The 25,214-nt window shown below is 34.7% G+C and overlaps 1 protein-coding gene across 1 annotated transcript in view; it reads left to right on the top strand.

Annotated features, from left to right (window-relative positions):
• Positions 1 to 23,256, top strand: part of LOC145279911 (4-aminobutyrate aminotransferase, mitochondrial-like) — an 84,145-nt gene extending 60,889 nt beyond the window's left edge. Inside the window, exons 9-13 of the mRNA XM_080131468.1 lie at positions 3,091 to 3,228; positions 16,315 to 16,482; positions 18,178 to 18,324; positions 19,128 to 19,239; positions 22,476 to 23,256. Coding sequence (XP_079987594.1) covers positions 3,091 to 3,228; positions 16,315 to 16,482; positions 18,178 to 18,324; positions 19,128 to 19,239; positions 22,476 to 22,600 — 690 coding nt within the window. The 3' untranslated portion in view covers positions 22,601 to 23,256. The remainder of the gene's footprint in view (positions 1 to 3,090; positions 3,229 to 16,314; positions 16,483 to 18,177; positions 18,325 to 19,127; positions 19,240 to 22,475) is intronic.
• Positions 23,257 to 25,214: the final 1,958 nt, after the last annotated feature.

A 25,214-nucleotide genomic window follows, 5' to 3' on the forward strand; every position in this document is an offset into this window, starting at 1 on the left:
GAGAACAATATCGGTACTATCGGTTTCAAATTCTAGCAAACGAGAAGTATAATTGGTCTCCTTAGCAGGCTCTTTCCAGCCTATGCTTCAGAGAATGAAGATAGTCGGGTAATCGATCGAACACACTGCTGGTGTTCTCTTTCACAAATTTTAAACACACACACACACACACACACACGCACACACACACATATATATATATATATATATATATATATATATATATATATATATATATATATATATATATATATATATGAATATTTTGAAACTTTATGTGGCAGGAAAATGATAAAATCATTCATATGTCCTTTTGTTGGTGTTGTAAGTCCAGTATTTCGCTAAAAATAGCTTCATCAGGGGAGTTAGTTCGTAGTTTTTTTTCTTCATTTTGTTGTTATAGAGGAAGAAAGTCCTGGAGAAGAAATTTAAAAGTACGAGCTGGACATTTTTGACGGGTGCATTCGCTCTAGTTTCGAGCCGGAATATGAAATAAGAAAATAGTTGCACACTATTTGAAGACACTTGTTTTGAATAGAAATTTGAATATTTTGAAAACTTTAGGTGTCAGGAAAATGATAAAATCATTTTTATGTCCTTTTGGTGATGTTCTAAGTCCAATATTTCGCTAAAAATATCTTCGTTTTCATCAGTCTGAACATATGGTTTCATCAGTTTGGACGTATGGTTTGTATTGCAAAAACCGTCTTATTGTCAGACGGAATCTTTAACATCGATAGATGGTGCCCGTATTTTGTATCCCTTCATAATAGATAATCTGCTCACGTAAAGTTATGTCTGGAATTATCGCTTGTTAAAGGTTTTACTTATTTTATTTAATTAATTTTATATGAATAGCATTTTTATTTTGTATATATTGTGTTTATATATATATTTTAAAGATTTTACTAATTGTTTTCTGTAATTTTATTTTTATGTATGTTTTATTACTATTGTTTTACGCTGTTAAATTGCCTGTCATTAGTTCACAAATATAATCTCGGTAGTTACTACTAAGTTATCTTCCTTAACAATGATACTATTTTGAAAAAGTCGCCCAATACATTATGAATTAAAAACAAATAGAACAAAATAAAAATCTGATAGTTTCATATCCGACGAGTACAGGCAATGAGGCAATACGTACTATCCAAGTTCTTCAATAACATCTTTGATTATATTGGCCTAAAGTTAAATTTCAGAAACGTTATGATATGTGTATGTGTTAGTTATAACAAAATGAATATAAGAATTATTACCCTAAAAAGTAAACAGAACTCAAATTGTGGCATCGTTTACTGCTTTCAGATGTGTCAGGATATTTGTAATGGATATGGTGGCGAACTATGGAATCGGCTATTCCGAGTTCGAACCCTATCGGGACTACCGTAATCAAATTACCGCTCTGGGAACTCTCTGTCGCCATAACAAATACAAAACTAAACAGCTAGAATTATCTATGATTCCATGTGCCGCATTTAAAAAAAATTGATATTTCATGTGCTGAAGCCACGTTTTGCCCATAAAAATATACCAGTCAATAAAAAAAAGGCATTTTCTGCTTTTATAGCTATCACTATGTCTTTGTGTTGTCTGTGCAGATCCACAAAATTCATACAGATTTTACGTCTATAAGTAGTTCTGATTGTTATTTTTAGACCAATTAACGGCCATTTTATGCTCATAATAAATTTTTCTAATGCAAATTTTGGCTTACATTATGATATCGATTTGATTTTATATTCAGCCGATGCTAATACAGTGCAACCTGTTACAAAATATCAATTATTTCTGCACATAATGTGCATATTCTGTGTAATCTTTTCTCTTAGATAAATATTTGTCTATTGCTAGCCTGCCGTTTGCATAAACATAAACATTTAGTAGAAACGACGTTATCATCTTTGCTTAATTGGTTTACTCTTCTGCATCTAACACGTGTTTGCCTGCTATTACACCTTCGATCCAGTATCGAGCGTTTGGGTTAATCAGTCCCAGTCCTTGGACTTGTGGTTAATTTGATCTGCTCGGGTTTGGTCAAAGGCAGGGGAATCCACGATAAAAAAAAAAAGCGCCATCCAATTGTCTCCCGTCAAATGCCAGATCCATGGGGCCAAAGGCTTCCATATGATATTGATTTTGGTATAGGCGTAAGAAAGAAAACAAATATCTGTATCCTCATTAAATCTTCCGTGCATACATTTAACAAGTGAATCGAGAATGGCAGAGGTTCGAAAGTTAGCAGAAAGCAGAAAGATTCAACAAGTTTTATCATTTTTTTGGGGGAGAGGTCAATTTTTTTTTTTTCTGTAGAACAATTAATAGTTCAGACATTACAGAGCAAGAGAGAGAGAGAGAGAGAGAGAGAGAGAGAGAGAGAAAGAAGGAGAGAAGGACTAGTGTTCTCTTAACTAATTAGTTTGAACACAGCGATCAGAAATCTTGTAGAAGCATTTCGCTCTTGGCGATTATCAAAGTTTTTCTTTCAATCAACACCATTATTGGTGAGGTGTCCTGCAAAATTCCCATAGACTGACTGCTCTCAAACCTTTGGTTCTCGGTCAGTCTGATATCTGTGACATCACGCTATGTCGGCTGACATCTTTTTGCTTTGAACCTCATACCTAACCTTCAAATCTCTCTTCCTGTTATCTTTTGTGGGAAGTGGTTTATTTTCCAAACTTTGTGTCACTTCGATCTTTACTTCATTAGACACTTGTCAAGCTAAACACTAGCTGATGTACTCACTATACGACATAGGGCCATCTATTATGCAGCACTTGTAATTGGTCGACATCACCTAATTATATGCGTTAGTTTCTACATTCCATGATTTTTTCTTCTTCATCTTATAATAATAATAATAATACTAATAATAATAATAATAATAAGAAGAAGAAGAAGAAGAAGAAGCTGTGATAATAGGAGCATTTTTTGTAGATAATGAACCAATGGTCGGCTATTGTGCTTTCATTTGTTAGTATAACGTGTCTATTATTTTTCTTCCTATTAACCCTCCTTGTTGTTTAAAAGGTAAAATGATTTGTTAAAAAAATTATACTATATATATATTTTTTTCATTTTCATTAGGTTGAAGAATTAATTGAAAAGTTTAATAAACTTGATCGTCCGGTCGTCGGGATTTGTGTGGAACCTATCCAAGGCGAAGGCGGCGACAACATGGCGTCTCCTTACTTTTTCCAGTCTCTCCAGAACATTACTAAAAAGGTAAATTCGCAGCTGATTTATACAATACAAGATGAAAAACAAAAGAAGAAAAACGGTCGACATTAGTTAAGAGATTCTAATGAAACATCTAGACTGATGCACCAACCAAATAGCCTCAACGTTTTGGACAGAGTGCAAAAAAAAAAAAAAAAAAAAAAAAACGTAGATACATCGCATTGTCTACTAAGTTCTAATCCCTGTCACTTCGCCACAGTAATGCATCTCTATGATTTGGTGAACTTATTACACTTCTACCCAAATGTAAATACCTCCAATCCACCTGATTAACAGCAAAACCTAATTCCTTCACGGTAGAAATCTCTAGATGCCCGAAAACTGGTCCATAATACAGTAGTACCTTACGCCTCAGTAGTAATATAGCTTGTTTGTCATGAAAAAATAAAAACATTTAGATAATATTTTCTGTTCTTTTTCTTATAAACAACATTAATAAAATCTTTAAAGAAAAGCTGGCCGAATTTTAAGACAATATATATAAGTTTTGTTAAATCCTCTGGTGAGAAAATAAACATATCGATATTAAAATAGTCCGTTTAAAAAAATCTTTACTTTGGTTGTATACAAGTAGGTGACCGGCTATAGTCGAGAGCAACCCGAAGGCTCCCTTATCATTAGTTGCTAGATCGAGGTGTAACGGAGAACACCACTCAATTTCAAGAATTACTTCAGTTAATCCACCTTATGATGCTAGGTAAATAGCAAGCAGGCATCAAGTGTCATTTTTCAAGTCTTTGACATAACTCGACCGAGATTTGACATTCAATTTCCAGATCACTTAGCAAACACTCATACAATTATGCTAAATGCAAGACATACGATGCGTCTTTTTTTTTTTCAAGATTTAAAGCACTCACATTCAGTTTTATTTATTAAGCACACTGATCTTGAGTCGATCCGTGTGTGTGTGTGTGTGTGTGTGTGTGTGTGTGTGTGTGTCTTTGTGTGAAACAAAAAACAAAAGGAAAAACAGATTAAACACAGGATGAAATCATTAAAACAAAAAAAAGAGATTTACTGGTTTCGTTCGAATCAAACATCTTATTTTTTCCGAAAGTGTTCGTTCATTTATAAAGTTCTCGTTTTTAATAATTTATTTCTGTTTTTTTTTCCTTTCGTCTTTTGTTTCGCCCATCCTGTCTCTATGTTATCCATTCTATGATTTATCGTTTATTTTATCCTCAAATATAAACATTATAAAAGTCTTCAGAGATCGATCAAAGTTTTAACATTTTCATGTTTCCTCAGGACTTCCAAGTGAATTTCAAAGTCAGAAAATATAAAATGAGATCAAATTTTCCCAGGTCACCGAAAAAGCGGAAAGGCCGACTCCTTACTTTTTCCCCCCCTTTTTTTTACATGCGTGAATACATGAATGTATTTGATTATATCCTATGATGTTTTATAATAGAAAAGTTTTGAATGAATCCGCTTCGATCCTTTATCAATGATTAACAATGATTTTGGTTGCAGAACTATTATTTTAACCATTAAAGATTGTAAGTTGTCCCTGATCTGGTTTGGAGAATACATATAAATGAGCTGTCCTAATAGAGCGGGGTATCTATGAACTTGTATGAACTATATATATATATATATATATATATATATATATATATATATATATATATATATATATATATAAAAGTGAACGTGTCTGCCTGTCTGTGTGTCTGTCTGTCTGTCTGTCTGTCTGTGTACATTTCCCTACGCAATAACTCTGTCAATTTTTAGTCTATAGACTCGAAATTTGAAATACCGGGTACTGAGATGTGGGAAAATCGATGTGACGGGTGTCAGCCAGAAATTTGGCTGTTAAGGGGTCAAATTTCAACGATTTGACCTTTAAGAACTCTACCAAACTCCTCTGACAATTTTGGGTCTACACCCTTGAAATTTTAGATATAGGTTCCGTGGACATGGATCTAACGTAATAACTTGATTTGAGGCCAAAACAATAAATTTTCAGGGGTCATAATAGGGGTCAAAGTTTAAAAAATTACCCCCTTTTTTTTTTGCTCAGCATACACCTCTAAACACCCGGGCAACGCCGGGCACCCATGCTAGTATATATATATATATATATATATATATATATATATATATATATATATAAAAGTGAAAGTGTCTGTGTGTCTGTGTGTGTGTCTGTGTACATTTCCCTACGCAATAACTCTGTCAATTTTAAGTCTACAGATTCGAAATTTGATATACAGGATACTAAGATTTGGGAAAATCGATGTAATTCGTTTTCGGACAGAAATTTGGCGATTAAGGAGTCAAAGTTCAACGATTTAACCTTTGAGAACTCTACCAAACTCCTCCTACAATTTTGGGTCTAAACACGTGAAATTTTAGATATAGGTTCATTGGACATGGATCTAACTTAGTAACTTGATTTGAGCCATAAAGAATAAATGTTAAGGGGTCAAAAAAAGGGGTCAAAGTAAAAAAAAAATTGACCTCTGCGGTCTTTTCCAAATTATTCAGACAATTTCTGGTCTAAATATTTGAAATTTTACATAAAGGGTATTCAGCGATAGGGCAAGCTTTTTCATCAGTTTGGGTCGAAAATTTTAAGTTACCAATATATAAATGTGTGTATGTATATATGTATGTATGTATGTATGTTTGCATGTCTGCCTAAAACTTTCAATAGAGGCGACAGATTTTATCAACATCAGTATCGTTTTGAAGTTCGACCTTTCATACGACAAATATCGAAAAATTGACTAAAAACATTAATATATTCCCCTTCAACTAGGAACTTTTCTACAGGGGGGGGGTCACTCTTTTCGCCGATATTTTTAAGAAGTTATCCTCTCCTTTAGATTGTCTAGCCTTAATTTTAAAAAAATGTCACTTCCGGTTTGGCGGTGGTCGTAACAGCATAGACGTTAGGTTTTTACCCCGTTCTTTTCCTCCTTCGCGGTACGGGTTCGTGCCTGCCTTCCTACGTTCACATTTTTTTTTTGCTCAACATACACATCCAAACACCCGGGCAACGCCGGGCCGAAATGCTAGTATATATATAAGAATAAAGGATCTATGCCGGTAATAGAGATAAGTATGTACTGTACTCGTCTGTGGGAATGTATTTCTCTATTTATGTGTAAAATACATATAAATATGTGTATGCATGTTTTTGTGTGTATGTATGTACTCGTCTGTGCGAATGTATTTCTTTATTTATGTGTATTTATGTGTATCTTTGTTTTTGTGTGTATGTATGTACTCAACTGTACGAATTTATTTTTCTATTTATGTGTATTTATGTGTATCTTTGTTTTTGAGTGGATGTATGCGTGGAAGGTGGATATACATGTGTGAAAATGGGCATGTACGTGTATGTATAAGCTTATAGTTGCGTGTGCACAGGCAGATGTAAGCATGTATACACGTTTTTAATTGATTTCGACATATTTATTTCATTGCATTTTATTTATCTATTTTCAATTCGGTCCACTCACTTATATGCGTATGTACTATACAGCTAAAATAGATACAATAGTTTGAGTGAAAATACAGATGAATAAACTTAATCAACCTCAGTGAAAAAATAAGAGAGGTAACGAATTTCAATTTAAGAAATATAGCGAACATAGATATAATATTTAAAAACAATTTCTTACTTTTATTTGTTATTTGTTATTTGCTTAGTGACTAAGACCAAAGAATGTAGGATTAAATTATTCTTTAAGTGGTCAAACGAGCGGGCCCTGATCGCTTCAAGAGAGGAAGGGTGGGCGAACGGAGGGGAAAGCCGTGGAAGCACACAATTGATCCAGGTATCCAGACGACTGACGGAGATGGATAAAATCTAAAGTAGATAAGAAGAATAAAGGAGTCGTTCTTTCTGCCTTTTTGATGAGCTTCAGGGGAAATATTATTTTTTGATGACCTTCAGGGGAAATCTTATTTTTTGATGACCTTCAGGGGAAATATTATTTTTTGATGAGCTTCAGGGGAAATCTTATTTTTTGATGACCTTCAGGGGAAATATTATTTTTTGATGACCTTCAGGGGGAATATTATTTCATTGTATTTTTTGACTGCGACATTCATATAGGTCTAAAGAAATATGAAAATTTTGAAACATTGATCGATTTGTGCAGACGTTTTACAAGGTCTATATCATCTCATTTATATAAAACCTCTTCATTCGTATTGAGCACTTTTGAATAAATATTGATTTGTATTGCATGTTAACAATATATCTGAACTTAATATATATATATATATGTGTGTGTCTGTGAGAGAGAGAGAGAGAGAGAGAGAAAGAGAGAGAGAGAGAAAATTAAAACTGTAATTTAAAATTTACAATTAAATTTCTTATTCAACAGAATACTCTCGTAAACAATCTTCAAATTCCTTATTCCGTGGAGTTTCAAAGAATGCTTTTCTTGCTATTCTTCTCATCAATTTCTCAACTAACAATGGAAGGTTACCTGTTAGTTTTTCTATTTCCCTACTTCTTTATCCTATTCAACTGAAGAGCAATCTTGCTCTCTTTCGATTACTACACTAATTGAAAGAGCAATTTTTATGAATTTGAGCTGCATTGAATTCTTTTTCCAACTGGATTTTTTTTTTTACCCCACTGGATTTTAAATTCTGACTATTGGATTCTTTTTAAAGAAATCTCTTCCGCTTTTCGGATTATCATTGAAAGAGTCTTCAAGCACGTTGGAAGGTTTTTCCTGGTTTGATTCAGTTCTTTTCCACATTTCCCACATTTTTCTCACATTTCTTCAAACGTTTCTTTAACGGACATGAAGATTTTGTAATTTATGACTTTTTTTTAAAATTACATTTTCACCCCAAACAAGGCACATTGCCACTTTGGTGTAGGGGGCTACTATTAGGGGTAACAACTACTGGGTTACTATTTCGGGATTTGGGAAGCAAGATGTCGGTTCACGTTACACTTGAACTTCTGCACGTCAGTACAGTTGGGGAAGCAGGGACCTGGAATGGAATTCCAAAGGCTAGCGCAGTTCTGAACAAGAAACTACTGGTGTAGAAAGATCTTTTACATATAGGGATCTCTACTGTGTGGGGGTGAGATTTAGCTGCCTGCCAGGTTTGTCGAGTGTGTTTTTATTCGTGGGGGCACAAGTGCTTGCAGTTCGTCAGAGCATTCACCATTAAAATACTTGTAGAACAGGCAGAGGGATGCAACGTTTCGTTCATGTGACAGAGGCTGAAGTTTAGATGCCAGTTCAGGGTCTATCAGATTGGCGACTCTCTTTTGAACCTCGTCTAGGAGCGAGAGACTAGTAGCAGATGCACCAGCCCAAATATGACAGCAATACTCAATACATGGGCTAATGGTGGCCTTATAGAGGTACAGGACACTTTCGGGTGTTAGTAGTTTTCTAGCACGGTAGAGAGAGGCTACGTTCTTTGCAGTGGCCCTGGCAATGCTTTCAATGTAATTGTTCCAACTCATGTTTCCTGTGAACGTTAGACCAAGCAGTTTGAAAGATGTACTCTCAGATAAAGAGTCGTTGGCCATTGCTATTGGTGGTAGAGAAGGTTTCTTGTAATTATTGAAGGAAACTAGTTTAGCCTTGGCGGCATTGAACGTGATTATCCATTTTTGTCCCCATTCCACTACAGATTCGAGGTCATCCTCTAGTGTTTCTGCCATTTCCTTAGATATGTGTTCATTTGTTTTCATGTCGTGCCTGTTATAGAATGTGGTATCACCAGCATATATACCAATCTCAGAGGCAATTTTGTCGGGGAGGTCATTTATTTATATTAGGAATAACAGAGGTCCAAGAATAGACACTTGGGGCACTCCAGCATTTATATCATATTGTTTAGATGTACGACCGTCGAGGACAACCTGGATTTTTCTCTTATCTAATTATCTAATTTAATTATATTAAGTATTCTACCAGTGATACCGTATGATCTAATTTTCCTGAGGAGACCCTCATGCCATACCCTGTCAAAAGTCTTAGATATATCTAGAGCTACCGCTCTGCCCTCCCTAGCTTTGTCCAGTGAATGGTATATACGTTCAGAGGATGTCTGCTGTGAAACATGCTTGTCTAAATTCATATTGTTGGTCAGTCAGAAGTTTAGCATCTGTAAGGTGATGGACTAGAGCATGGTTAATTAAGGTCTAAAATATTTTGGCAAAATGTGGGAGGAGGCTAATGGGGCGATAATTTAATCGGTCAGTTCTTTCGCCAGAATTCTTGAATACTGGTACCACGGAAGCAGTTTTCCAACAGCCCAGAAAACAAGATTCATTAAGGCATTTGTTGTAGAGTTTGGGGAGAACTGGAGCTACTTCGGCTGATCACTTTTTTAATAGCACAGCTGGGATGAGATCGGGTCTACATGCTTTTGAAGTGTCAAGGTTTTTTATGATAGCATGCACCTGAGCAGGGGTGATTTTCAGATCGTCTAGTGTGGCGTCTGTCCGCATAGGAAAGTCAGGTAGGGGGTGGTTGGAAGGGGTCAGTGTGGAGGTTGAGGACAAACCGACTGACAAGCATGCTAGCCTTCTCGGTTGCAGAGCAAACAACCTCGGGATTTTTCGTTAGTGGGGGAATTGTTGATTGCCCATTATTTACTACACTGTTGTAGATTTTCCAGAAGTCACGAGTTCCTAATTTTTGTGCTTCGATGCGTTTTTTAGTGGCTTCAGGAAATTCTCTCTTAGCTATCGCTATTTCTTTCTTAACGTTATTTCTAGCTTCTATATACTTCTGTCTGTTTGAACTGGACTTGTGTCGGTTAAATCTGCGGTATGCATGCTGCCTTTGAGCAATGACAGTTGTGCAAGTCGAAGTAAACCATTAGGGAGAGTAGGGCTTGCTATAAAATTTTCGCATGGGAACATGTGCTTCAATTGCTGTTTTGAACCATTCAGTGGTCCCATTTGCACACTGTTCAGCAGGAAGAGAAAAATATTTTCGATGGGGCATCTCTGATAAGATCTCTGATGGCTTCCCAGTCAGCCTTTTTATAATATCTCGTTGTGTTGAGCACTGGCTCTTTAGTTCTGGCTCTAGAGTTTAGGGCGATTTCAACCATTATCACTGCATGATCAGCGTTCCCAAGTGGGCTGTAGGCATTCGTTATACAATTATCGGGGACTGTGGTCAAAAACAGATCTAGAAGTGATGCGTGTTGTTCTTGCTGGTCAGGAAACGGGTTGGAAACGTAACCATTTGTGATAGGGAGTGAGATATAGAGAAGCTATGTGTTGTGCTGCCCGCTGCATCTGTGTGAGTAGATAATCGAAGCCAGTTTTTGTGGTGGACATTAAAGTCTCCAAATACATGTACTTGTGCACTAGTGTTGAGAGAGAGAGAGAAAGAGAGAGAGTGCTGTGTCTATGCTGTCAGAGATTTTGTTTATTATAGTGCAGTTCTGTGTCGAGGCAGAGCGGTAGAGAAAATAAAAGTAGCTAATGTTGTGTTGCATGTTTAGTCTAAAGCACATAAACGCTTGATCGTCCGATTCTAGGTTTGTTTCTCTAGTCAAGGGAAGGGTATTATGAATGTAAATTCCAAGTCCGTGCATATGTCTGTCAGAGTCCTTACGGCAGAGTGGGAGATATCCAGGCATGTTAAAGTAGTAAGAGGGGATGGAGGAGTGTAGGTTAGTCTCACTTAGTGCTAAGATATCCGGGGTATTTGTTAAAATAATTGTTTCAACATCAGCTAAATTAGTTCTAAGCCCACAGATGTTCGTGAATGCAAGCCTCAAGGGAGGAGGCAAGTTGGATTTGTTTGACCCTAAGCCTGGTTTAAGCTTATTTTTAGATTGTACTGTCATCATATTTTTTAAAGAGTTTCAGTTTAGGTAAGGGAGAGCTGAACAAGAGGTTATGCAGTGTATTAGACATGCAACACAAGTAGACCATCAGTTGATCTTTCTTCAACTAGGACTGTGGCCTCAGGAAAGCCCACCGGGGATGAGTGCAGGGTCCTTTTCCATGCGCGACATGGTACCACAAACATCCCGATATTATACAACTGTTGATGGAGCAGCCACTCTAAGCGCTACCAAAGAGTTAGGGCACCTGCACTACCAGTTGGAAACAGCAGCCAGGAACTGTCAATCCGGTACCTTCAACCCATCAGAAGAAGGCCAAGCCAATTTAATTGCACAGGCATATGTCGTACTCAAGCACTCCCAAGTGCCCAGTTTTGAGGGATGGGATGTGTCGAGAGTGAGGAAAACGGCATTCATTGCCCTAGACAAGAAACAAGATCTACCACTGGGTGTTTCTGTCGAATCACTGTGATAGCTTCTCTGCACCTGACTAATAGGCAAAGAAGGAGTATGGAAGCCGGGCGATAGATAGTGCCTATCTACTCTTTTAGCAGTTTAGGTCTGCAGACTGGTAATTTTTTTGAGTCACCAGCTCTAGGAAGGCTGTCATCCAAGACTGAAGAGGCCCCCTCCCCTTTGGTTTAGTTTCAGAGTTTTCCTTCTCAATCTTTTTTTTACTCATGGACCCGTTTTCCCTTCTTTTTATCTTGGTGGATCCCTTCATAACTATTGGTCATAAGACAATCTTCTATTTTTCACTAATATAAATTTTGAGGTTTTAATGATCAAAGAAATATTATATAATTAAGCTTTATTTTTAAATGAAAACTAATTTAATGCAAATAAAGTATTTTACAATAACTATAATAATTATGATAATAATGATAATAAGTAATAATAATAATTCTGTGAACCCCCAGAGATATTCCATGAACCCCTAGGGTCCATGTGAACTCTGGTTGAGAACCCCTGTCATAGACGGATGATATGGGAAGATCTACTGGGTCCGTCAACACTGAGAGGGTTTGCTCCGCGCCTGGGTCCTAATCGAGGTATTTCTGCGACACTGCGTGGTTAGTTAATGTTACTGGGTTAGTTTGTAGTTATATATCTGACTATTATAACTATCATAAATTGAATATTATTTAATGCCTCAATCAGCAAATTCTAGCCAAAGTCTACTTGAAATTATTAGGATTTTGGTAACTTATAATTTCAACTAAACCTTAAAATTTCGAACGTAAAGAGTTATCTCCCTTTCTACATCTAAAATATCCGATGATCGTAAATCTTAATAAGAAAGAACGAAAGAAAAAAATAGATTGAGATCCTTAATTTTCAATGAAGAATAAGAATGACCTAAGTATAAAGTAATGTTAAACTATTTTCCTTATTGAATAAGTTTTAAACAAATCTTTCCTTAAATCACATAAATATTTTTGTAAATAAAGAAAGCAAATTCCAGATACGAAACTAACATAGAATCGCAACACTATAACTTAGTTGATTAGACACGATTAAAAAAATATTTTAAATTAAATAAAGAAATAAAAAAATTTAATTTAAGAAACCAATGAATAGTATTACTAAAACATATTAAATTGACATAGGCAATTAGTGGTAACATTGTATTATATTTTGTTTGAATTTTATTTTTAAAATGGAGATACGAAAATATGAAAATATATAAATCTTTAAAAAATACTTTGCAAGGATGCGATATAGGTAAAATATTTTAGCTTGTTTTCTTTCCCTTATAAGGGAAATGGTGTCCACGATGTTTTATTGTTAAAAATTATTCAATAAGTCTGAAGAAAAGATGTTCTTGTGAAAATTTTTCAAACGACATAATGTTTGATTTTGTCCGAATAGTCTTGAAACAATTGTAACCTTTGAAGTCTTGGTTTTATTTAAAACAATATATATATATATACATATATATATATATATATATATATATATATATATATATATATATATATATATATAGTGTCTGTAGATATTTAAAAAGTATTATAGTAAAATATATATATATATATTACTATAATACCTTTTAAATATCTACAGACACTAGTGTTTCATCCTTTCAAAAAACATTAGTGCAAGGTGCCACGATTACTGCCGGTCAGGAGATTCGAACCCGGTCACAAAGCCATCTCTGACTCCGATAGCATAGAACACACGCACATGGCCAAATTTAATCGCGAGAAATATCGTTGAAATTTAAACATTTATTTTTAAATGTCGAGACGTCCGTCCATAGTGAGCTAATGATTATAACATCATAATCTACACATGCGAGCTTAAGAGACCAACTTTCATTTGAACTGTAAAATGCTGAACAATAAGAACCGAGTTCTTAAAGAGGCTGACAGAATTATTACTACAATAACTTTTAAATACTTACAGACAATAGTGTTTCATTCTTTCGAGAACCATCAGTGCAAGGTGTCACGATTACTGCCGGTCGGGAGATTCGAACCCGGCAACGAAGACATCTCTGACTCCATTAGCAATAGACAAAACACACACGACAAACTTTAACCGCGAGAAATATCGTTGAAATTTAAACATTTATTTTTTAATGTCGAGATGTCCGTCCATAGTGAGCTAATGATCATGATCTGCGCATGCGAGCTTAAGTAATAGTATGTGTGTGTGTGTATTTATATTTATTGATTAAAATATGTTTAGATATTGAATTTTGTTATGCAAACAGTTTCATACCGATGAAATGACAATTATTCACTGACCTATCAATTCATTTTCCAAATGTTGATTTTTCAACGTCTATAACAATAAAATAATGTGTACCCTCAGGTTCACAACTAAAAAAAAAAACAGCCCGAGATGTTTCATACTCACATATATAGATGTAAATAAGGTAGGCAACTTGTTTTTTAAAGAAAAGTATTTTTATAATAATAGGGGTTGAATCTAAGAGTAATATATTTGTATTTTAAAGCGGAGGACAAAAAAAAAACGGCACAAAACTGTCATGGTTTTGGCTGGTTTCTGTTTGATTTCATGAAGCTCAATTGTTGAGTTAAATAATAGTTCATCAGTTTTCTTTGATTTGTGTTATAAAAAATCGTTTTTAATGATAAAAAACGATTTTTAATAACACAAATTTCTCGCCCACGTACGCACTTACAGATACCCGGTATATGGTCGTATCATATATAGTCGTATCATATATGGTCGTATCATAGATCCATGTTGTAAATGTTACTAGGTGTACGTTAAAGTACTGTTTATTATCAAACTGGTAGAAAATAATTATAATAGTGTCGCAGTTGCGCGGTAAAAAATAAGCTTGGCATATGCATATAAATAAAAGCTTTTAAAAATCTAATTGTTATGTGCTTATTTTTACTTAAAAAATATATTTTCGTTCCGTCGGGAATGCTCCATTTATTTACGAAATGCTTTATATATGATGTGTGTATGTGTGTGTGCGCGCATGCGCGTACGCGCGCGTGTGTGAAGCACTGCATAAAATGGATGGAGAACTCTTGGCGAAGGGAAATAACTCTATTTGTATAATGCTAAAAGGGAGAGAATCCCAGAGATGATAAAAATATCCATAGCGTAAAGAATCTCATTATACGAATAGAGTTATTTCCCTTTGCACGTATTTCGTTGTCGACCTTATTGATGATTTAACATTACGAAATGCCTTTTCACTGTTTAGAGCTCACATCCTTTCATTCCCCTTATCGTATGGTGCTGCTACTGTACCTCCACATTTTCTCTTGCCCAATTAGTCCACCCTGTCACCATTTAAAACATTCAATTCGTAAACAGGCAGACAATGGAGATTAACAAGACGTGTTTATTTAACAATATTTGTTTTAACTACTTTTGTCACAAAATTTTTAAGATGCGTCCATTCAACATGCACATTCATCGATTGAAATCATATTGCAAACTTACGTGGCACAAATTACTATTACAAACTTATGCTTTGCAGAGTTACTAAGATGCTGTTTCAGTCTTGTCAGCGGGCAAAGATGCAAAAATACGCCCGCCACCCCAAAACAGACCAAACATCGGTTATAATTTCATTATTTACTCATCACTTCATCGCATTGAGTATTTTAATTAAAAGGTGTTTTCCGGTTTACTGTTTCAACTTCACTTCCGGTTTCTCCTTTATTTTTAATTGCTTTTTTTCCAGTAATTTTTGTTTATTAAGCAGTTAGATAAAAGTGCAAAATAAGTGAAAGTAACCCCCCTCCTCATGTTAAAAAGGTTTTTCTAAGTAATAACGTTATCTATGATATAAATCTCACCTGTCTGTTTAAATGTATGTATGTATGTATTTATGCCTGCCTAAAACTTTCGATAGAGGCGACGGATTTTCACGAGATCGGTATCGTTTTTGAGCTTGACCCTTCAGACGACAGATATAAAAAAAAATTGGCTAAAAACATTAATTCCTTCATTCTCAACTGGACACTTTTCTACAAGGAGGGGTCGCTTTTTTTCGCCGATATTTTCGAAAGTCATTCCTCTTTTCGAGTGACTAGCCTTAATTTAAACCTTTGCCACAACTGGTTTGGCGATCGTTGCACGGCAAAGACGTCACATCTTTTTTATGTTCTTTTCTTCCTTCGTGGTATGGGTTCGAGCCTGCCTGGCTACTACCACTTTTTTTTTTGTCTCAACACACACCTTCAAACGCCCGGGCAACGTCGGGCACCCAGGCTTGTTATTAAGAAGACGCATTTTAAACATCGTGACAGACAACCGGAAGTGAAAAAAAGATAACCTGTTATTTTGTTTTATCTCCATAGCGGATATTATTCTGCATTGCTTACACTCTAACTCTAATACTAACGTTAGTCTTAACTAGATGCATGTCTACCACGACTCACAAAAGTAAGCTAAGGGCCCGTGTGCGCATTGCGCATAGCTGTCTATTCTCCAAAAAATATTTCACCACCGTGGCCTTTATCCTGCATTGTATACAGCTTAATCTTAGCCTTCATCAACTCTAAACAAAAGCTAATTTAACTCTGACCCGATGCATGTCCAAACAGAGCTCATAAAAGTGGTTCAAGAACATGTGCGCGCACTGCAAATGACTGAGCCACTATTTTTTTATTTAAAAAAATTCATATTTCCATTAATAGCTCCTCTACAAAAGACCCGAACATTCTATTTCAAACTTAATCATGTCAGATCGGTCGAAAAATAAGGGACAGAACATCTGTTTCCTGATTATGCGTCAATAAATCTCTCTTAACTAATTTCTTGCAGAATCGTATTAGTTTGATGTTTGATGAAGTGCAGACCGGATGTGGCGCCACAGGTAAAATGTGGGCGCACGAGCATTTCAATTTAGACGAACCTCCAGATCTGGTGAGCTTCAGTAAAAAGATGTTGACTGGGGGATTTTTCTTCCGGGACCATCTCATGCCACAAGAGGTGAGAACATAATCAGAATTATCTTTATTTTTTTTAAGAGTTTATTTTAAAGAATTTACGAGGGGCTGTACGAGACGTAAGTAATGCCTCTGACCCACTTTCAGTTGTTTGATCTAGCTGCAATTTGGCATGTGTAATGATTTATATCTCTACGGGTTATGTGGAAAATTATAGCTCTGAACAAATTGTGGTTTCTGTTTTACAGGTGTTTGAACTGAGTCAGGTGTGAAATGGAGCCTGTTGAATGTCGAGCAGTGATTCGGTTTTTGTATTTTCGCACACCATAGGAGACTTTTGATGAAATGAAAGAAACTTATGGTGATAATGCCCTATCATATGACCTTGTAAAACGCTGGCATCGTGAATTCAAACATGGCGGGAAGTCTGTGGAAACAGCTCCCAGACCTGGTCGCCCACCTTCTGCCATTGATGAGGCATCTGTCCGTCAAGTGAGGCTGCCATTTTGGAAGATCGGCGCATTACTATTCGCCAAATAGCCCAAGATGTCAAGATTAGTACAGGGTCAGTGGAAACTATCATTCATGACCATTTGCGTATGCATAAGGTGTTTGTCAAATGGATTCCCAGGTTGCTCACACCATTCCAGAAGCGAGAACGCATCGAGTGCTCGAGAATGAATTTGGAGATGTGCCAAGAAGATGAGTCAAAGTTTTTCAAAAGACTGATTATGCAGGATGAAACCTGGGTCCATCACTATGATCCAGAGACCAAAGCCCAGTCAATGCAGTGGAAGCACTTGGACTCACCACCTCCAAAGAAGGCAAGGTCATGCTCACAGTCTTCTGGGACGAGGACGGAGTAGTTATGACAGATTTCCTGGCAAAGGATACCACAATTACAGGAGCCTATTATGCTTCACTTTTGAGGAAATTAAGGGCAGCTATCAAAATCAAGAGGCGGGGCAAGATCAGCAAAGGTACCTTCCTTCTGCAGGACAATACTGCGGTCCACAACTCGCATGTCGCCTGATCAGAAGCACGGACGTGTGGTTATGAAAACATCCCATACTCCCTACTCTCCTTACCTTGCACCCTCTGACTTTCACCTCTTCCTAGCCATGAAGTTGTTTTTGAAAGGACAGCGTTTCCCAGATGATGCAGCCTTGATTTCTGAAGTCACGTCATTGTTGGAGGACCAACCTGGGGTATTCTACAAAAATGGTCTCCAGAGCTGCATCAAACGATGGGAGAAATGCATAACTCTGTGTGGTTCCTATGTAGAGAAAGACTAATAACTGTGCCAAGTTTCATTGCTCTACTGCTATGGGAAGTGGGTCGGGAGCATTATTTATTGCACGCCCCTCGTAGGATTCTATGTGTATTTTATTTCAGATTTTATCAATAGAGTTGTCCCTATAAGCATTTATTTATAAAAATCAAGCTTTTATAGGAATGCATAGTTTTTGCATAATTTTATCTGTATATTTGCCCCGCTTTAGTTTCATACACATGTAACGCTTTCTCTCATTTTCATAAATTACTAAAAATTAATCATTAATATTACCTCACTTTACTTTTAAGTGTTATTTACAATGCGTGAGTTTATAGAAAGGAATTTACTATAATATTTAATGGAATTCGTAAGAATAGACGTTTTCATTTACTTGAGAAATTTTTTTTACTATTTTTTTTATACTCTCCGCATGTTATCCTCGTATGCACCGTTCACTTCTAGGCCGGTCGAATTTTCAACACGTGGGTTGGTGATCCATCTAAGGTTATCTTGCTGGAAGAAGTAGCCAAAGTGATCAAGGAACAAGATTTACTGAAGCAAGTAAACGAGACGGGAAAATACTTGATTTCATCCCTGGAAGAAGCCCAGGTAAGTGAAATCATTTTCCTTTTCTTTATTGATAACTGAATATTTTGGGGGGAAAAAAAACAAAAAACAAAACAAACGAACAAACAAACAAACAAACAACAACAACAACAACAACAACCACAACAACAAATACCAGACTTTGTTATGGATTTCTTTGTGAAATAAATGTTTCCACTACTTGCACGAATCAATAGCCAATAATAATAGCTAGCGGAACCTGTGGAAATTCCACAGCAGCATTTTTTTACTAAAAATTAATCATTAATATTACCTCACTTTGCTTTTAAGTGTTATTTTGTTGAAATATTTTCCAGAAAATTCTGTGTCCGTAATAGAATTATTTTCTAAATCGTCTTCATCTTAAAAAGGCGACTTAACTCTGTATTTGTTTACACAGAATTATTTTCCTTTGATTGGAACAAAATATATTTTGAAAAAAAGAAAAAAAAACAGAAAACGGCCCAATTAAAACGACAATGCATAACACAGGCAATGTCGGGCAGATAGGCTTAGCCTGCGTGCACACACACACACACACACACACACACACACACACACACACACACACACACACACACACACACACACACACACACACACACACACGCGCGCGCGCGCGCACACGCACGCAAAAAAAAAACAAAAAAACAAAACAAGACTCATCAAACCATTTAAAGCTGTGTAAATCCGAAAAATCTCTGCACAACAGTTTTCACCAAGCAAATGACTCTTTATATAATTTAAAATTCAAACTTATCGGTATTGTTTTTTTATTTATTTATTTTTTGTTTTGTTTTATTTAGGTGAAATTTGATGGTTTGATCAGTCGAACGAGAGGACTGGGAACACATGTTGCTATTGATTTCAAAGACCCAACTTCCAGGGACCATTTTATTAAGGAGGCGCGAAACAAAGGTACGTACGAGGGGCGTGTAATAAGTAATGTTTTAATTCTCTTTTATTCTTTTTACTTCACCCCAATTAAGGCCGTTTGTCATTGTGACGTAAAGGGTTATGTGAATTAGAGACAATACCTACAGTAGCATCGTCAGTGGAACGTTTGTTTACACTACATTCCCATTTCTGCAGGTTGGTACAGGAAGGGCATGGGGATAATACCAAAGTTCAAGAAAAGAAGCTATTTAGAGTAGAAGGCTTTCCAGGACTTTGGGACAACGACGATGAAGGGGAGGGATTTTACTGATTAACCGATTGGTTGGAGGTGTTTATGTTAACGAAGAGCACCAGTACAGTAAGTTCGTCGGGGCATATTCCATTGATGTACTTGTAAAACAAACACAGTGAAGCAACATTGCGGCGATGGGACAGGAGTTGGTGTGTGATAGATAGTTCGGGACCTATTAGATTAGAAGTTCTTTTGGGACCCTAAGCAAGAAGGAGAGACTAGTGGTTTATGCACCGGCCAAGATGTGGTAACGATACTTTATGCTTAGTCTAATGGTGGTTGAAAAGGTGTCTAATAATTGTTAAAGAAAACGAACTTTTTCTGAGTAGCATTAAATGTTACCAACTGCTTATGTCTTCATTTCAATACAGACAGGATGTCATTTTAGAAGGACTCAGGCTAACGGAGAGACGTAGTCTCTTATATAGATATGTCGACGGATTTAAAAATTTCAATACAAACTTAAACAAACCAATGACCAAAGCCCCGGCAAATATACTTTAAGTCATCGAAAATTAGATGCCTCTATTCAAACTATGGATATGTTACTTAAAACTTTTGTTGTGCCTGCTCATTTATATTCTATGTTCATTAAAAATTAATATTAAGTTGCACAAAATATCGATTCTGAACAACGTAGCCATTTTCTATAGTTACTTGTTTACTTCTTATGACTGAAGACTGGTTACGCTGGTCAGTGACAATTTAAAATCATTATATCATATTAAATATTATTTTTTTAACGAACATAGGATAAAAATAAGTAGGTACATCAAAATAATTTGCTTTAAAACCAGTTAGATACATTTGTTTATTAATTAGTATCTCTATTTATAAAATGATCGAATCAGATGCCTGTAGCGTGTTTCTATTGGTAAGTATGAATAAGTATGATTTGCAAAATTAAAACACTAAGCATCGATTAATAAATCAATCTTTTATTTATTTAAAATCTATATATTAATTAATATTTGATTTATTTAAAATCTATATATTAATTAATATTTTATTAATTTAAAATCTATATATTAATATGATAACGTGTGTGTTATTTTATGTATCACGCCTACATCCGGGTTGTTTAATTGTTATTTATTTCCATTTTTTGTAATAAATAATTTTACCAAGAATTCTTCATAAGTTTGGATTTCGGTTTCGATTGTGGCTGAAGGAACTCAATATATGCATATATATTTTTCATAAGTTTTAATTTCGGATTCGATTCAAGCTAATGCACCCAAGTCATATTGATATATATTTTAAACTTTGAAATCGCAACTTTATAATATATAAAAATCGATAGAACATTAACTTTACAATTAACTGTATAATATATACGAAATCTGCAAGAATTAAAATATCATATTTAAGCGTACTTTACGACCAGGCTTTGCCGGGCGTTCGTGCTAGTTTAGATAAATACTTTTACAGTTTTAACAAAATAACTACAATAATATCAGAACGTCTCAATATACACTGAACATTTACAGAATGCCAACATCAATATATTACACATGAATGAGTCCCCTGTGGATTTTCCACAGGTCCCGCTAGTAGTTTATTAAAATGCAATTAATAAATGTAGGTTTTAAAATCTTATTTAAAAAGATGATGCTTTTGGAAATATCGACCAGCATCTACTTGCTACTTAGTTTCTTATCGTCTACGTAATAATACGCTAAGCAAATATCATTTTCGTACGTACCATCACTCTGCACCTCCCTTTGGACAGATGGGATCGTCCAATCGCCGAAAAAATTACATCATCGACGTTCTGATCCCCATCTGGCATCAATTGAAATGAATGGCTCTCGTCTTGGGGAGGCCTCATGTTTTGACAAACTTCTGGGCTTGATCGTTACTCCTAAACTGAAATGGAACACGTACATTAAATCTGTTGCCAAAGCCGCTGGAAAAATGGTGGGATCCTTCTATTGATCCAGTAGATATCTCACTGCTGATGTAATTCTCTATCTATATAAGAGCCATGTACGTCCAAGGATGGAGTACTGGTGCCACATCCGGGAGGGGCTGCTAGAAAGGACTTGTCCTGCCTTAATAGAGTTCAAAATAGACTTCATAGCCTCGTAGGAGATGGCCTTTTTCTCTTCGCTGCAACCTCTATCTCACAGAGGATATGTTGCGAGTTTGTCTCTGCTTTATCGTTATTTTCATGGCAAGTGCTCGACTGAGCTTCAGTCTATGGTCCCCGAAACCTAAACCCAGATTCCATGAACAAAGCTTCTTTCTTAGAACTGCACGCCTGTGGAATTGTCTTCCGTTTTCCTGCTTTCCAGCTGACTACAATATGGTTGTCTTCAAGTCCAACGTAAACAAGTTCTTGATGAGCCGTTCCACTTAAGTTAACAGATTTACCGAATTTCCATTAATAACGATTACTATATTGTCCAATTGACTACTGTACACTCTTAACCCTTATCTTCGAGTGGTCTCTGTGCCTTGATAAGTGATTATGCCTATGTAAAAATAAACAAAAAATAATAAAAGACAAATTCATCTGATGTTGTTGTTGTGTCTAGCATAGAAGATGAACTAAAATAGACTTTTCTAAGCTTCCTGTGAGGATCAAACCTCAGTATATTTACTGCCTAAAGGTGGTACGATAATATCGTGAAGATTGTGTTGGCATCGGCCATCCATAGAATAGAAATATGTCACAGACTCATACAGAGGTTTATAGATAGAACCAGATATATGTTAACATTGATTAAACTAGAGTAGATAGATACATATGTTTTAATTTGAACAAAGCTTGTACAATAGTATCGTGCGATTTGCATTTCTATGGACTCATTTTTAGTACGGCATCAATGTATAAAACAGATGAAGGATATAAACGTAAATCCGAAAATATTTATGTGATTTCAATTTCAACATTTCGTAAGGCATCCGATCGATCTTACTATAAAACTGATTCTAAATATTGTTTATTATATATTTGCAGGAATCAACTTGGGCGGATCAGGTTCGCAGACATTACGGTTTCGACCTTCCCTTATTCTTGAGAAGAAACACGTCGATATCTTCATGGACGTCTTTTATTCAGTTGTAAAAGAAATGTATGACTAGCGAGATTGTCACTCACTTTCGCTCTGTCTCTATCGATCCACAGTGATGATTTTTAATATGAGGCTAGATTGTTTGGATCACCGGTTCGTTTGAAATCAGACACTACATTGATAAAATTTGCTTTAATATATATATATATATATATATATATATATATATATATATATATATATATATATATATATATATATATATATATATATATATAAAAGTTACAATAAGTTTACTAAGGTAATCAAAGGTAATCTGGCTATATATATATATATATATATATATATATATATATATATATATATATATATATGTGTGTGTGTGTGTGTGTGTGTGTGTGTGTGTGTGTTGGTCAAAAAAGGAATCATATTTCAATCATATATCTCTTGAAATAGCCTAATACGATCTATGATCCAAACATTTCTGTAGTATTGTATTTGACAACTATATGAATACGGAAAATGTTACACAAAAATTATTTCATATATTATTTTGATCTCTACATTGTAAAATAATGTGGGAAAAATTCGTGAATTATCAAGAAACATTAAATTAAAACATATACCGGTTGTGCACTTGAAATATGTATAACTTTATTTGTATTTGTGGTAGTAAATTTTTTTTCTTCTGTTGCATTTGTAATAAAAATTATATTTCCCTCAATAGACACGAATAAAAATTATATTTCCATCAATAGACATAAAAACGGTATACGATTTTTCAGTTCATCGAAAACATTTGTCGACAATTTCACAGTAACACTTGAAAACAAAATAATAAAATGATAAAATTTTTATTATTTTATCCCCACAGACCTTTACTCTACTGAAGCCAGTGATCAAATTGATTCTGAAAAAATATTTTATTGCCAATTTTACAGTGAAGAATTATTGAATAATTATACTTTAAACTGCAATTTGTTTTACATAAGCATTTTTATGTCGCTATACATTCATTAGTATGTTTCGGTCAGCCAGTTATAAGTAAGTAGAAACTTCTTTAGGCGACCAGATATATATATATATATATATATATATATATATATATATATATATATATATATGTATGTATGTATGTGTGTGTGTGTGTGTGTGTGTGTGTGTGTGTTTATAACCGTTTTTTGGTCTGTTTAGTTCCATATGTTTCCACTGCTAGAATCGAATTAACAATCTGATAGTTTCTTCAGACTTGGCAGTCTGAACAAATACTTCCTTATAAAATATATATATATATAGTATAATATATATATATATATATATATATATATGTATATATATATAGTAATTTATAATTTATAAAATATATATGGCGATTAAGCTACACTGAATATTCCGCGTTTCATCCACTCTATGGACTCCTCAGGCTTATGCGCGAATTCTGTGGTTGTTTATCGTTTTTATATGCTCATCTTGAGATTTTAGTTAGCCAATCAGCTTTCTAGTATCCACCGCGCCCTTCCTATCAGCCAATGGGCATGCATTTTATCGGAAAAAGGATCTGCTTTAAAATAAAACTAAAAAATGCATGCCATTGGCTGATAGGAAGGGCGCGGTGGATACTAGAAAGCTGATTGGCTAACTAAAATCTTAATAGAATAGGAGCATATAAAAACGATAAACGACCACAAAATTCACGCATAAGTCTGAAGAGTCCTAGAGTGGACGAAACGCGGAATATTCACTGTAGCTTAATCGCCATATATATTTTATAAATTACTAACTAGCTCTACCTACGTATTGAGCACTTTTGAAGCAAATACTTAAAGTTTACGCATAAATCTATACTTTCATATATTAATTTTATGTGAGTAAATTAAGTAGTTATATATATATATATATATATATATATATATATATATATATATATATATATATATATATATATATATACATATATTACCCCATTATATATCTAGTCTAAATAATGTTATTTGTAGGATTTATTTGAACATCATTAGATCTTAGTAGTTTTCTTAAAATATGCCTATTGCAAGCCACACAGTATGTTATTAAATGTTTTACTTGAAAGGGACACTGAAAAGTACAAATCAAACTAAAAATCTAGTGCAATTTACGGTTTAAGTAGATAAAGTTTTTAATAGATTATAACTCCACTCTAATGCAAAGGCTAAAGAAGTAAAAAGTTAAAAAGAAGAAAATAAAGGCGAAACTAAATATCTTTTGGTTTGCACACAGGATAAAAACAGAAAGAAAAAATATTACCTGCAACATTATTCTATTTCCATGCCATAATGGTATATTTTCAATGTTACAGAAAAAAATATAAACAGATAGAATTATTATTATTATTATTATTATTATTATTATTATTATTATTATTATTATAATAATAATAATAATAATAATAATAATAATAATAATAATAATAGTAATAATAAAATGATGATGATGATAATGATGATGATGACATTAAAAAAGTGTATATCTTCTCTTTGTTTATTTGTTGTCTTCATCACTCGTTGATTTTTAAACAGGGTGTTGTAAAAATAATTCATAACAATTTTATAACAATAATGATGAATTCGGGTATGTTCTGTGGTTAAAACTAGCGATGTTGATTATCAAATTATAATATCTGACAAAGTCAATGAAGAAGAATAAAA

The sequence above is a fragment of the Euprymna scolopes genome, chromosome 7, assembly GCF_053919585.1.
Source record: "Euprymna scolopes isolate OS-2025 chromosome 7, ASM5391958v1, whole genome shotgun sequence".
NCBI lineage: Eukaryota > Metazoa > Mollusca > Cephalopoda > Sepiida > Sepiolidae > Euprymna > Euprymna scolopes.